We start from the raw sequence: 16,124 nt of genomic DNA on the forward strand, positions 1-16,124 counted from the left end.
CACATAACACCTATATAGCAGCAAAGCTAATACAGCTTGTGATTAAAAATGTTTAAAAATAGCTAATAAATCAGATTATCTTGAGGTATTATTTCTTGCAAGTCAAAATGGAGAGCAAAAAAATCAACCCTAATTTTTAGTTTATGTATACACTGAAAATAGCAACAATAAAAATAAGCATTTGTAGCAGACATATTCCATCTTCACTATTATTTTGCTACCTTTGGTAAATTACTGGGGCAGATCTTGAAGTTAAAAACCCACGTTTAGAAATAAGTGCACGCTTCACCCACTATATAGCAGCAGACTGTTTGCCCCTACGCAAAACATTCTCATATCTAATTTTAACTTTACATATAAAAATAACTTGGAGAAAATACAAAAAAACATTTTATTTTAACATGAAAATATCACAAAAATTAGTAAGCCTGAGATGTAGGGTTTTGGTGAAAAACAAGAGGCTTGTAGTGTTTTGGCTGCTGATAAAGATGCATGTATTGGTAGCTGGGGTGAAAGCAGAAGAATGCACTTATTTCTTCCGCCTGTCGCGTCTTCAGACACAGTAAGCCACATGCACCCTTTCTTTCCTTGTTACACAGAGGCCGGTGTGCTATTCTTAGTTCCAGCGGAAGTGGATCTGACGTGGGCGATCAGCACCTTCCTTTACCAATGGCTTATGGAACTCACGTCCTGCACGAGAGTGGATATTTGCCCAACAAAACTCACAGTAATACTGCAGGCAAGTGACATTGGCACAGAAAAAGGGAGCAAATTTTCCACCACAACGTGCGCCCTGGCATTCATCACACATCTGATCATCTAGCACATATGGCTTTACCTCCACCTGGAAAAAGAGTGAAAAAAAAAAAAAATCTCCCATTAAATTTCCATCAGAAATCATTTCAGTAAATTTAAAATGTTCAGAGGCATTTCCCCACAGAAATAGTAGGCAGTTTCCCAGGGAAATAGCTTTACCATATAGTAGATTAAAAAACAAAAACAAAAACCAACAACAAAGTCACTCTATTCTGACACTAATCATCTTTTTCTAAGATGTTTCATGTTCATAAGTGACAATGTGATTAAACGAGCACTTAGTTTGGTAGTTTTAGTTTATCTTGTACATTTTCTTCAGAGGACTATAAACTGAGTGTTATTTATTATATCTTTTCAAAGGCATAAAAGACTTAAAAAAACTATACATCTAATTGATTCATAAAACATTCTACCCCCACATAAGAAGTAACATCTTTAAAACACCTGTGTGTTAGTATTTTGGGAGTTAGGGTGTTTGTGAGTGAAAAAGAGAAGGGCACGGGAGACAAATGGTTTTTATACCTTTTCCCCTTCATTCCAATAGCACCTGAGAGACGGCCCAACCCCAAACCACCGATTATGGCAACACTTCTGTATGTATTCTGCTTTTAACTACTTGGTATGTACACACAGCAGAACTGTGGATAATCTTATTAAGGGCAAGTCTGGACTTCTGTGAATTTGTAGGATATAAAGTCAAAGGCCCACTGAGAAGGTGTGACTCAGGAGAAGACCTCAGACTCCAGTCCGCTCTGAGTGCAAAGCCTCTTAAACCTCAGTTTCCACATCTGTAAAGGAAGAATACTAGAACCTGCTTCACAGAGCTGCAGCAGGTAAAAGCATTTAAGGCAGTGCTTGGCACACTGCAGGGACTCTGCAAGCCAGTACTCCTTAGGAACAATAACTCCAAATGGAGAGCTACTTACTAGCTTTGAATGGTGCCAGGCAATATAAGACCTCAGCCTATCCTGAGGAGAGGAGGGAAAACTGAGTGTTTAACAGTTTGGTTAGAGATAAAGTAGTGTTTGTCCAAGGTAAAAAATAACAAGCCAACAATTACCATTCTGAATGTATTAATACTTGCACGAGTGCAGAAAATGAATATATAAGGGTATTTATCTTCAGAAGCATTATTTATCACAATGGCAACAAAGAACAGAGAAAAACTGAAAAGTTGATGAAAAAAACTATAAACAACCATCTGACAGAAAGGTAATGGAATTAAGTTGTCTATATTTGCATTTCATTGATTAGGGCTGGATAAACATATTTTATGTACACTGAACATTTTGCTTTTCTGAACAGTCTGTGTCTTTTGCATATTTTCTTGCTGCAGGTTTTTTCTTTTAAATGAATCCTCTTTGCCAGTTAAGGATTTTTAACCTTTTGTTCCATTGGCTTTTGGTTTTTAAAAAGATCTTTGACACGAACTGACACGAACTGTAACATTTTTATGCTTAATCTTTACTTTTCAACTTTTTTCTTTATGGATTCTATCTTGATTGCCTGGCTGCTATTTATGATTCATTTTTTCATTATAATATTATATAACTATATACACATATATTAGTAGTTATAATAACTGATAATAATTAAAGGAATTACCAAAGAATATCTCATACTGGATTTCGTATTACTAGATGATAAACAAAATGAGCACAGGGAAAGTGTCTGCTCAATACTTAGTACCTAGGATCTAGCAGGATAGCTAGCACCAAGTAGAAACTGTATCTGAAGAAATGAGGTACATTTACATATGGTGAATTTCTTTCTCATGATTATATCTCATCTTTACTGTAATTAAAGACAGAGTGTCTGTGTGGTTTACTTCATTTTCGTAATATCCCATAAAATGCTTGGTGCGCAGGAGTTACTTAATGTAAAACTGTTGAAAAGAATTTTTAAATGCAATGATTTCTGTTATTTGTATTTTAAAATTCTAGATATTAGTTTATGAAGCTAATCTATTTACCTTTAACAAATTGCAGACTTTCAAAGATGGAAAATTGGATTTCAAACTTGTAATTTTAGACTATTCTGATTAATAATCTCTAAAAATTAACTCTTGTAAGTCTGAAAAGCAGTTGGAATTTCATCAATTCTGTAAGCTATTATTTCCTATTATGATGCCTTTCCCTAGAACTTATCTGTAATACTTTGTTGCCTGGATTCATAACTAATGAAATAATTCATATTTAATTATTCAACTTGAACTGTAAACACAACTCCCCCAGTAAGTACCAGAAGGCACAATGAATATTACTCATATTACAATGGAGTAACATATCAAAATTACAATGAATTACACTTTTGTGGTGATAGTGCTTCCCAGCTTTTGGGGAGATAGGAATTAAACCTCAAAGTGTTCATGAGCCAAAAGAGTATGCTGAATGAACAATTTTAATCCTTCTCAAATCTTTGGGTTATCAGTTATTAATTTAAAATTAATCTGTTGTTATGGTTTAATAATTACATTCATACCTGAGACACGAAAGGTACAAAGATTAGTGTTTTTTTTTTTGCGTGTGTGTGTGTGTGTGTGTGTATGTAAGCAATAGTTAAAAATAGTTAAGGATAATTTTTTTTTAATATTTTAAGTAATCTCTACACCCAATGTGGGGTTTGAACTTACCACCCCAAGATCAAGAGTCACACACTTTATTGACTAAACCAGCCAGGCATCTCTCAAATTATTTCAGATAAAATCCAAAATATACCTTAGTAGCACTTATCTTAAAAAATAAACTTTTCTCTCAGATATTTCAATGCCTTTTTAAGAAGGCATGCAGGTGTTCCCAAATCACTTGCTCTGCATCTGAGTTGCTCTTTAGGAATCAACTCTGCCCTAAATAATTGGCTCTTCAGCTATCATTTTGGAAACAAAGGATGAGGTAGGACACCTATAACATTTTTTTCCCTGTGCTTCTGCATATTAAAGCACTATAAATTGTATACAATGTAGGTAACCTCCTCCTTGACTGGATCACTTCTTGGCGAAAGTCAGGGTTAGACTAGATAGGTGGTCTAAAGCATGGCTGCACATTAGAATCACCTGGGAGCTTTATAAATTTCTGCTGTTCCTGAGCTATATTATAGCACAATCTCTGGGGCTGGGGGGGCACCCAGATGTCAAGATTTTTCTAAGTTCCCAGGTGACTTTATTCTGTAGCTGAGGGTGAAAACCACTGGATTGGAGGAACTCCAGTTCAACAAATTTTCCTGCCAGTTGGAATTAAAGCAAAGACCTTCCACTTAGGTGTGTGTTGCAACATTTTAAGTAACAATGCAACAAAAATCAGTCTGCTTCTATGAACTGAACCTATGTTGTGCTTTTCTCCCCATTTATGGGATGGCTTGGAAATTAAATTGATGACTACTTTTTAGAGCCCATGGTCTAGTCAATCCATATCCTTTAACCAGCTCCCCTGCCTCCAAGTCTTTTAATACATACAGATAGCCTCAGGGAAGAAACTGCTAGAAACTGTTACACTGGAAAAATAAATACTGACTCAAGTTATATCTACTAATTTAGATATTAAAAAAGTTAAATTGCCTCTTATTCTTAGCATATCTCATCTGTACCATAATGCAAACATGACAATTTTAGAATAATGCTTAGCTTTATATGGGAACTATTAACAGATTTTAGTATGAAACAGATTTGTAAGTGAACAACTGAGTTTTGGTCATTTTCTCTATTTTAGCTGGTAATCAGTACTAGGAATTATTCAATGGAGTAGCTTTTAGTTAACATTCATAGGACTTCCTAAAAAGTTCTCATTGTGATGACCTAAACAATGCTACTAAAGAGTAAATGTTTAAAGTTTAGGATAGTTATTGTGTGTGTTTAGTTTATTTGTATATTTATTATTTTGTACACTTAGGGAAATATAGTGTATTTTATTTTAAAATTAATGATAAAAGATAAAAATGCTTTAACACTTAGTGCCAAACTAAATGCTTCTACATAGGAAAATTCATTTAATCCTCAAAGTAACTGTGAAAGACATATTATTATTGCTTTACATTTGATAAATGAGGAAAAAGAGGCACACTGAGAGTTAATTTCCTGAGGATTACAGAGCAAGTGGTGGAAATGGGATCTTGGGCAGACTAGCTTCAGGGCATAAGCTCTTAAAAAAAGCTCTGCCTCCATGGTCAGAAGGATATTAAGACCTTATTGGTGGATTAAAAACAAAACAAAAAAACCAAACAACTTGACAAGGACATTTATATTTTGTATATTGTATCTAAGGTTCAAAATATGTTTAATAATTTTACATTTCAGGGGTATTTTGATATAATACTCTTTAAGAGTTAAAGAAGTATAAAAAAAAATAAAGTGTTTGAATTATAGTATTAACTCAGGGTAGTAAGCTTTGGATCAGCACCTTATTATAAGATGTTAAATGCTTTCCCAATACACAACTTACGCGTTTATCGATATCTCCATGCTGAAGCTGAACAAACCGAGCACTGATGGCAGCAATATAGCTCTGCTGATTGGAAAAAGCAACTCGACCAGCACCTTTTGGATATTTTAGCTCAGGATCTGTATCAATTCCTGCATAACAAACTCCACCATACAGCCGGTCCATGATCATAGCAAGTTCCACTTGAAAAGGAAAAGAAATTCATATATAATGTGAGAGAACACAGTATATCAGCAGTTTTTAAGTACTTTTTCACTATACAAGTATTTTGCAGTTCTCCCTCCTTTCTGTACCATCAGTTTTTCCCTCTATATTGGATCACTCTTAATCTTTTAAAAAACAAATCAGAACTCTTAATTCTGTTTATTTTTCCCTCTTGGTAACTGCTTAATTTTTATGTTCCCCCTTTACAGCCAAAATGTTAACATTTTTTTCTTGTACTTCCCCATCCCTCTCTTCCTTGTTCAACCTTTTATAGCCAGACCTTCACCCCATGATCCCATGTTAATTGCTCATGCCACTGCCAAGTACAATGGTCAATCTACCTGGAAACAACAGTGAACATATTTCATTTCTTCCTTTCCCTTGAAATACTTTCTTCATCTGGCTTCCAGGACACATCATTCTACTAATTTTCATCTGACCTCACAATTCCTCCCTAGTCTTCCTTGTACCTGGTTCTTCTTCAACTCTTGACTTTTCAATGTCAAAAGTTTTAGTCCATGGATTTCTCTCTATACTTGTGGCTGTAGTGTCTTCATCCTATGTCATGGCTTTAAATACCATGTTTCAGCCCCTAAATTTCTCTCTTCTCTGGACTCCAAACTCATCTATGCAACTATCTCCTGGACAATTCATACTGACATTTAACAGACCATCATCACTTAGCGTGTTTGAAATGGCACTCCTAATCTTCCCCATCCCACCAAATCTGCTCCAATGAATTTTTGCTGAGTCAATTGGTAAGCAACAGAAAAGATGAAGTTGCTAAGACCTTTGGCTTCATCCTATTTTCTGTTTTCCAAACTGTACATGCAATCTTATGAACTTGATTTTCTTTCTTTTTTTAAAAGATTTTATTTATTCATGAGACACACACACAGAGAGGCAGAGGCAGAGGCAGAGGGAGAAGCAGGCTCCATGCAGGGAGCCTGACGTGGGACTCAATCCTGGGACCCCGGGACCATACCCTGAGCCAAAGGCAGACACTCAACCGCTGAGCCATCCAGGTGTTCCTGAACTTGATTTTCCAAGTTCATTCTAAAATCCAATCTCCTCACCTCCATCACTAACATCCTATTCCAAGCTCTCATTATTTTTCATCTGGATCGTAGCAACAGCTTTATCTCTTTTCTTCTAGATTTACTATAAAAACAGTAGCAAAGCCCCTCAAAATTTATTATCAAAACAGTAGCAAGAGTAATTCTTTTAAAAATGTTATTAGATATAAAGGCTTAACTGAAATTTCTAGGTAGGTGCTCTAAATAGTACCACAAACTTGCTTTCAAAACCAAGACCACAATCTTCCTCCAGTGTTCTTCCCCTCAATAGAAGGCACCACTATCTACTTAAGTGGCTTAAGATTGAAGCTGAGATTCAGCCTTTTGAGTTTACCTCACAAATCATCTGTGACATGTGTTCATTTTGCTCTCTTACCACTGCTACCTCCAATCTAAGCTCACGTTATCTTTCTCCTGTCCTGCAAAAATGGGCTCCTTAAATGGTCTACTCAAATCTACTCTCAACCCAATTGCCCCTAAAACGTATCATTAGCTACACTTATCCAGAACTCTTCACTGATTTTCCCTTGCTCTGAGATTGATAAATACCTAATTACCTTATTAGACCTGTATGATTTGACTCCTATTCACTTTTTCAATGCCTTCTTGTGTCTCCCCTCACTCCTTATACCCTTAGTCAGTCACTCTGGGCTTCTTTCAGTTCCTCCGATGCCCTCTGCTTCCTTCCACTAAAGATCTCTGAGTATGTTCTTCCCTTTGTGAAACACACTCCTCACAACCCTCCTGCCACCTCAACTCTATTCCTTCTGCTGTGTGTCAGCTCAAATAGGAGTATCTTTTAAATATCAGATTATACCATATTCCTTTGATGTTCTTCTATTCTCTATAGGCTTTCTTTGTAGCAGTTACATTCTCTAAGTATTTACATGTGTGAATGATTCTTTTAACATGTTATCTCCTGTATTGGAAGAGGATGTTCTCAGGGGTGGAAGACACTAGCACACTTCACAGAGCACATGGAATCATAAAACATGCTTGTACAGTGGGCATTTATGTCTGTAATTATGTTCCTAGATGACATCTCTGGTAAATCTCTGGTTCCTGGTTATTCGTGAATATGTTTCTTACTTATCAAAGTGCTATTTAAAAAAAAAAATCCTGTTTATGTCTTCTTCAGATATCATAATCAACCCACATAAAATAAAGAGACCCCAAATTCTTCTTTTAGAGACATACTTAAGGACTCAAAAGTCTGCTTGGAGTTAACTATTAATATTGATAGGTAAGTGTCCATTTCTCCACTTCCTTGATGGTTTTAAAAATGCTTCTCAGAATTCTATAGAGAGTTAACTTTTAGAGCCATGAGGAATCTGCCCCTTTCTTGTCCAATATCCAATAGTACCATGTACACAATGGTTCCCAAATGTTTATTGAATTAATTCATATTTGATTTTTAAAGAAGCAACATTTGTTAACATCCTACTTACCAGCCCTTAATGGCCTAGGAACACCTCCAACAAAAATTGTTTTTCGAGGATCCAAAGGCTGAGAACCATCCATCACAAAATCACTATCACTTAAATTCCAAGGACGGATCTGAACCTATGAAGAAAATAACATCACTGTAATGAGTCTTACTCCCTTGACAGCTTATGCTGCTTTGTGCCAGTTAACAGTGGTCCTTCTATTTTTCAAATTTTTGTATAGTTTATTTTAAAACAGATTAGTATTTTTTAATCTAGATACTGTAAGCTATCCAAATTTTTTTAAAACTGACCTCTTAACATGGTAGTTTCTTTTTTTTTTTTTTTTTTATCACTAATGCTTACTTCAAAATTGTTTTTGGAAAACCTGAATTTGTAGCCCAAAGCCCAAGAAGTATTTACTTACTGGTTTGTCCTTGATGGTGGGGCTGGAAACACACAGATAGAGTTTTCCATCTTCTTCAATACAAGCATCAATTAGTGCCTGAACTGAGCTCTCTTCTTGAAAGAGAAGGAAGGCATAGCCTGTAATAACCATTAAAAATGAGGCATTATGGGAAAGTAAGTTATTTCACCCCAAATTTCAGTACTGTTTAGAAAAATACATGCTTTTGGAAAAGAAAAAAATATTAACTATCAAATAGAACCAGAACCATTAGACTTTCTAGAGGAGAACACAATATCCTATGGAATACATGCAAAAACAGATACTCATTAATTAGTTATCTTATATAGAGTGCTTACTCCCCAAAACTGTGCTAAGGGCTTTAAATAAATAAATAATTTCATTTGACTCTCACAAGCCTATAAAACATTCTCATTTTATAGAATTAAAAAACTGAGGTATTTAGCAATTAAATGACTTGCCCCAAGTCAGTCACATGAGCAAGCAGTTGGTGGAGTAATTTCAAATCCAGGACAGCCCCCGAGGTTTTAAGAACTTGGCAGGATTACCCTGTTAAGCATATGAGGAAAAGATTCCTAGATTTGGATTAGAGCGCACTTGGAAAGGCCCATGAATTTCCATAAAAAGGGGAGAATTCCATAGTCAGCATCACAACTTCAAGATGGTACTAAGGAAACTACCTGAAGGAGGCTGGAGTGAAACAGGTCCTCCAGCATGGGTCAGAACCTTAAATCAAGTCTTGACTGGGATAAGCAGTGGACACTCCTTTCAAACAGTCTGGACACTGTATTTGGACTCTGGGCCCATGCTCTTGTTTACATGCCTGGACTTTTGGGAAATAAGCCGCGCCCCCCTTTCTTTGTGATAACTGATTGTCAATCTTTAAGCAGAAGACTTTATTATAAAAAGAAGGTATCAAAATTTATACCGCATGTTCGCCATTATATGATTATTCCTAGTAGCTGATAACTAACTGACCAAAAAACATCCCTTTTTCCTTGAGGAGATTTCTATGCAAATAAACCTAGAGAACTGTAATCTGGTTCTAATATGAAGTCATCAAGCAGGCCAGGCACATCTATTATACAATGGTAAGTGTGAGGTCACATTTTAGATAGAAACCTAAACACACAGCTTTATTGTTGACAATGCTATAACTGCCACAAAAGTCTGATGTGACATAAAAGTGCTTCATTTTAAAATTGTAATACCTGATTGCATAAATAAGCCATCAAACCAAGCTATGCAAATAGGAACTTTCAGAGGTATGATTATGCAGATTAAAAAACACATCACAGACCTTTCTACTTGCTAGAAATAATTTAAATATGCTTGAGAAAACTGGTGTGGCCTGGGTAGCTCAGTCAGTTAAGCATCTGCCTTCACGATCATGATCCCAGAGTCTTGAAATTGAGCCCCGTGTTGGGCTCCCTGCTCTGGTGGGGAGTCTGCTTTTCCCTCTAACCAACCTGCTTATGCACTACCTCTCTCATTCTCTCTCAAATAAATAAAATCTTTAAAAAAAAAAAGCTTGAAAAAATAAATAACAAAGAGAGGTTTTTCTTTAAGCAAAGGCTTTAATTTTGATACAGGGATTTGAAAGTTATAACTGTTTTGTAATAATTAAGAGGATAAAAGACCAACTTATTAAAATAGTATTTTAAATTCAGTATTTTTAATGTTAAGATTTGTGATATTAATTTTTGATATTAATATTTTAATTTTGCTTAGTTTTACAGTAATACTTTATATTCAATATTCTTAATATTGCTTAATTATTTGTGTGATTACGAGGGAAGAAATGTTTGTGTCACAAAACTAATTAAGCAGCATGGCAGGTAAGTTATGATCTAGCTAAGGCAAACCATTAAATATTAAAATACTCTTACCAAAAACATACTATATAGCAAGCTCATACTCACATAGGGTAAACCTCATTCACTGTGAAAGAAACACATGTACATGTGTGGCTCCATATCCAAGGGCTCATGTCACTGCCTTAATTAGAAGGCAGCATCACTAACAGGATCTATACCAGTGTTTCCAAACCATGGAAAACGAATTACAACAACGACAAAACTGCTTGAAAGAACAAGGTTTGGAAATACTGGTCTCTGGCAACAACAATTAACTATAATTGTATCAAAAACTGATTTGCCAGTGCTACTTTTTTGAGGTCTTTTTGTTTTGTTTTCAGTTTGAAAAAATAAACTAACCATCACCACAAAAACCACAACAACGGCAACAAGAGCAAAGACAGCAACTATTCTGTTTGATCAAATTTGTGCCAACACATCTTTCTAGGCTTTGAGTCCACCATCCTGTTATATGAACAAGAGGCTCAGCCAAAAAATGTATACCTGTCTCCACACAAACCAATTCTCGCTCCATTGTAAAACTGTATTTCAATTCCTGCCTGGGACTCTGTTCAACTGCTTTATATCTTATCTAAATTGCACAGTACGTTCAGATTTCGTTCAAAACTTCTAAGTGAAGCCTTCTCCACCTACTTCAGGTCAAAGGAATTTCCCTATCCTGTAGTATTTATAGCTGATTACATCATTTGTTAGTCAATTACTATTCTGTGCATTTCCAAGAACACAAAGATGAGTAAAAGCATAGTCTTAGAAATTATGGGAAGACTTGGGTATTAGCAAAGTCATAACAGATTTATAGAGTTGTAAAAATGTAACACTGCAGCTGTAACAAGTGCTTTCAAAATGCCGAGCCTCTGTGAACTATGAACTGCGAGTCCTCAAAGTTTCCTATGAACAACCAATATTTAAACTGAGACAAGCAGGGGGTATACATATGAAGACACATGAGAAGAGCCTTCAGGGTGAGAGAACACCATACGAAAGAGCCCTGAGGCAGGAGAGAACAAGGCCTGCTTTCGGAACCAGAAGGGAACAAGAAGCAATAATGGGAGAAGAAACCAGAGAGATAGGGAGGCCGGGCAGGGCAAATACATTTTTGCCTTTATTCTAACTAAAAGAAACCACTGAAGGGTTTTAAGTAGATGGTCAAGGGATTGGACTATCAGATGAGTTTTTGGAGAGATTAACCTGACTGTACTGTGGGAGAAAAACTGAAGAGCCAGAAATATGGAGAGACTAGTCACATTCCTCAAGTGGGCCAGGGTATTTGTAACTTAGACTATTAGAAGCTAATTGGCACTTTTATTGAACACTTAATGAACTTTATAAAAGGACAAGAGAGTGAAAAAATGGACAACAGATTAAAACTTAGTAAACAAATGAATGTCTACATCTATATGGAGTTAATTTTCTGTCTATACCAAGTATCAGGAGGGCGCCTTGGTGGCTCGGAATTACTCCACCAACTGCTTGCTCATGTGACTAACTTGGGGCAAGTCATTTAATTGCTAAATACCTCAGTTTTTTTATTCTATAAAATGAGAATGTTTTATAGGCTTGTGAGAGTCAAATGAAATTATTTATTTATTTAAATAAGGGTCTGCCTTGGGCTCAGATCACGATCCCAGGGTCCTAAGATTGAGCCTCAGCGGGGAGTCTGCTTCTCCCTCTTCCTCCTGTTTTTTCTCACTGTCTCTGTCAAATAAATAAATAAAAGTCTTAAAAAAAAAAAAAAACAACATAAACTAAGTATTGGGACCTTCAACACACCAGTAAACTCCAAATTTGAGTGAAAATATAGAGTACAGGGAGAAAGGTCCATAGCTTTAATCAGATTCTCATAGAAACCTGGGATTCAGGATTCCTGCTCAAAAGATGTTCTTGATTCTATAAGCATAAGATTTAAAGATGTAAAATAAAAAAAACACTGCATTATTCCATTTCTCTAAAAATCTACATGAATTGGTAAATGACAATTCTAGAATTTTCAGTGACAAAAAGTGGAGATGTCCCATATAATTACTAGAAAACTTTAGTTTTTGTATGCCAATAACTATTCTAATGTGTTTCCTTTCCCAGAGCCCAAATCAGACCATTTAAGAGATCCATTGGAGTCTTTTTTCCAGGCTTGAAAATCTACTCAGCCAGGAGAATAGGGTTTTTTTTTTTTTTTTTCTAAAATTTCAATGATGTTTAAAGAAAAGCCTTGTTTGTTTGTTTTTTTTTTTTTTTTTTCAACTTCCCCCTTTCTTTTTATTCACTTCACAAAATCTGCCATTAGCAACCTGACTGGATTCACATTTAATTCTCTCCCCTCACCACCCCTGCTCATTGTGGGCAGGGGGTACTTCCTTTCCACACTGACTGTGGCCTTGCTTTGCTTACAGGAATGACAGTGTAATTTGTGATTCTTGTGCTATGGTAACAGGCCACAGTAGTATCCTAGCAATAAGTTACTGGCACAATTAGGTATCCTGTTCACATCTGATCTCTTAATATAATGAGGATTTGGGCCAGTCACTTTCTTCTCCAGCTAAATTCACCCACAGAGTAAATATTGCTCTATTATCTGTTATTGTTTGAAACACTTAAGTAAATCTTGCAACATTTATAATGTTCACGTGTTTATTATTTTTTTTTCTCAAACAGGTCTTAATTTTACTGTGTAGAGGGGCACTTTTTATATATATATATATATATGTCTGTACCCGTTACTTAGAAGGATGCTTCAGACAGAAAAAAACCTCAAACATTAGCTGATTTGAGCCTTTGAAAATATTGTCAAATCATTATAGAGAGAGTGCAGCAAGTGTCTTATGGTTCCTGACTGGCTTAAAGTGAAACTATGAGAGTCCTTAGGCCCATTCTTCCTCACTTGACAAACATTACTAGCCTTCAAAAATTACTCTATTATTTAGTTTGTATATAAAGGTGTAATGATATAATATTCAAAAGAGAAAAAAACACAAAGTAATTTATACTGTCTTATTTGCTATCACAAAACTGATTCCCTAGAAAATATTAACAGCAAAAACTCTTACCTTTTGGTGGAAAATAGGACTTGCTTTCGGCTTTATGAGGCCAATCTACTACCAAAGGCCCAAATCTTCTGAAGCTAGCAGTTATTTCGTCTTAAAAAAGTACAATAATACACATTAGGAATTAATTTTAATGGTTTATTTTGAAAACAAACCATATTTTATAAGTTAAACTAAGATAAACTAGAATTAGAAAACTCATGTCTAATATCCTTACTAAAAGAATATATATGAATAAATAACTATTATAGTCAAAATAAATTCATTTTTAAGCAACACATTGGCCAGAGCAATCAATTCAGTGTGAGTTTTAAATTTTATAAAACATGTGGATACTAATGGATTGATAGTATACCAAACTATAAATATTACTGGCTTGATAAACATGCCAACATTATCTTAAGTTAAATAAAGAGATAGTTAATGCTTGATAAGTGAAATCTCATAGGGAAAGAAAAGGTCTCTAGGACAAGACATGTAGAGTTATCACACTCATAAAATATACTATGAAACACATCAGGTAGCTTCACTGAAACACATACAGGTCAAATCCAATGATATGCTCTAGGTTGTTTCATCACATGAAAACCTTATTATACTAAATAACACTTAGAATAAGCTTCTGGATATTTGAATAATTGAAAAATTTCTCAAAGTGTAGCAATTTCCCATTAGTTGTGAATAAGGGTGGCAGATTTCCTACAACTGCACAAACATTAGACAGTTTCATATTTTAATATTTACTTACTTTCCTTTGTTATTATTACTATGATTATTTTTACATCTGTTTAGTATTTGTACAACCTGAATTTCCTGTTATGTTCTGTTTCCATTACTCTTTAGGGTTTTATTGCTTCTTTCTTACCTGTTTCCTAGAGCCTATTTATCCTTCAGGAAATTATACGGTTGACTACCATGCACTGCAGGCATTTTATTTCGTATGTGTTGTATTATGGTAATATCAAAGATTTTTAAGTTTTATAAGAAATTTTTTTGTATGATAATCTTATTTACAAAAAAATACAGTAACAATATGCATTTTAACATATAAAGAAAAAATCTTTAAACTGTTCAATTACCTCCTATTTCTTATTTCAACAGGTGACAAAATATTTAAACAGAGATGGATATCCATTCTGACTGGAAATCTCAAGGTAAAAAATTCCATATCCCCACATTCATGTTACACTTTAGGTTTTTGTTTAAGCTCAAATTATCATCCTACCTTCATCAATATCTGGAGGAAGACCACCAACAAAAACTTTTCGAGAGAAGCGTTCTATTCGTTCTCCATTTTGATGAGCTGAGTAACATGTGGGTGAATTTAAAACACCAACTTGATCATTATGACCATCATCAAGCAGACCATCATCTATTGGAAAAAGGGAAGAACGACCTAAAATATAAGAACAAATATAACTTGAATCTCAGATATGTAAGGAAACGAGAAAGTCAGGCATAAAAATAGCAGTGACAAATTCAAAGGCTTAAAACATGAAGGTGACATGGGGACAAAAAGATAAGGGAAATTTAGATAGTTTAAGGTTTTAATTTACCTGGATTCAAAAGAGAAGTAGTCTAAAGAATGGCTTAGAAATAAATGTAGTCATATGACAACAATTATACTGCAAACAAGCATTAGATCACTTCAACTTTTTTATGGAAAACAGCAAGAATCTGGTGTGGGGGACAGTTTAAACTGGATGCGTAAAAGGAGAAACCTTTGAGAAATTGGTGGCAGAAGGGAAATGGCACAGACTAAATAGATAAGAGGACATAATAAAAAGCCACTTGCAGACCACAATAAGTAAGGACAAAGGCAACATGTAAGACTTGCATAGAAGGTTCTGAATTGATTACACATGTGACAATTATATATAAAAGGGTAAATTAGACAGGGCTTCTGCACATGTGCAAAAACAGAAAAAGGCATCCTCTCTAGGACTTTGGTCCCCATCTGATCCCACCCTTTAGGGGTGGAACCCTTTGTACCAAGCACGTCCTATACAGTCCTCTGCAGAAATTCTGATGCTAGTCTCCACGTGGATCAAAAAAATAAAACGACCTAATAAAATACAGCTTCTTGCTCTCAGGGAATGTACATTTAGAAAAGATAAGATCTATACATATAACTATGGCATATATCCATAAGAAAGCTTCAAAGTACTTCAGAGGAAGTCTGTTGGAGGAAGGGAGTAGTCTGGCTAATTTAATAAATGGGTAATTTTTTAAATCCCCAAGTGAAACTGAATGGTAAATGTAAAAAGGGAAAGCAAGTGGTATTTACTCAGTGCATTAGAGAGGGTAAGATATTTCTAAGTGAAAATATTTATTAGAACATGGCTTTGAGTAAATTTTCCAAGTGGAAAAGAGACGCATAAGAAGGAAAATATGAATTTATTTAAGAAATAGGAAGTAGTCAAAGTAGACTACTACATGTTGGAAATAAGGAGAGTGCAAGTAACAGCTCTGAGGCTAGTCAGAATGCTTAGACTTGAATGCCAGGCTAAAGGAGAGGTTTTATTGAGTAGGTGATTACAACAAGTAAAAGTGGATACAGGAGCTAAAGTAAAATAACTTTACTGCTGCTTTAGAAAGACTGATAGCAAATGTGGCTAAAGTGATTAGAAGTGAGCAGACCAAGAAGGATGGACAGGGAGGTAACTATAGTGGTAAAGAGTAGATACCTGGGAAACAAAACAAAAACAATGGAAAGGAAGAACTAAAAGAAAGTGTCAGAAGATGAATAATAAGAATCATTAATTAAATATAAGAACAATAAAGATCACAACCTGGCATTAAGAAAGGGTAGATATGGAAACAACAAAA

At 35.1% G+C, this 16,124-nt stretch overlaps 1 protein-coding gene across 12 annotated transcripts in view; it reads right to left on the reverse strand.

Moving 5' to 3' along the window:
- CPEB2 (cytoplasmic polyadenylation element binding protein 2) overlaps positions 1-16,124 on the reverse strand; it is a 67,823-nt gene that overhangs the window by 3,171 nt on the left and 48,528 nt on the right. For all 12 annotated transcript variants that reach the window (XM_041751654.1, XM_041751653.1, XM_041751651.1 and 9 more), the window contains 6 exons: positions 14,521-14,691; positions 13,299-13,388; positions 8,381-8,499; positions 7,978-8,092; positions 5,250-5,431; positions 1-844 (listed from right to left, as the gene is read on the reverse strand). The exon at positions 1-844 is cut by the window's left edge and continues 3,171 nt beyond it. In XM_041751654.1, coding sequence (XP_041607588.1) covers positions 617-844; positions 5,250-5,431; positions 7,978-8,092; positions 8,381-8,499; positions 13,299-13,388; positions 14,521-14,691 — 905 coding nt within the window. In that variant the 3' untranslated portion in view covers positions 1-616. The remainder of the gene's footprint in view (positions 845-5,249; positions 5,432-7,977; positions 8,093-8,380; positions 8,500-13,298; positions 13,389-14,520; positions 14,692-16,124) is intronic.

The sequence above is a fragment of the Vulpes lagopus genome, chromosome 4 (genome assembly GCF_018345385.1).
Source record: "Vulpes lagopus strain Blue_001 chromosome 4, ASM1834538v1, whole genome shotgun sequence".
Taxonomy (NCBI): Eukaryota; Metazoa; Chordata; class Mammalia; order Carnivora; family Canidae; genus Vulpes; species Vulpes lagopus.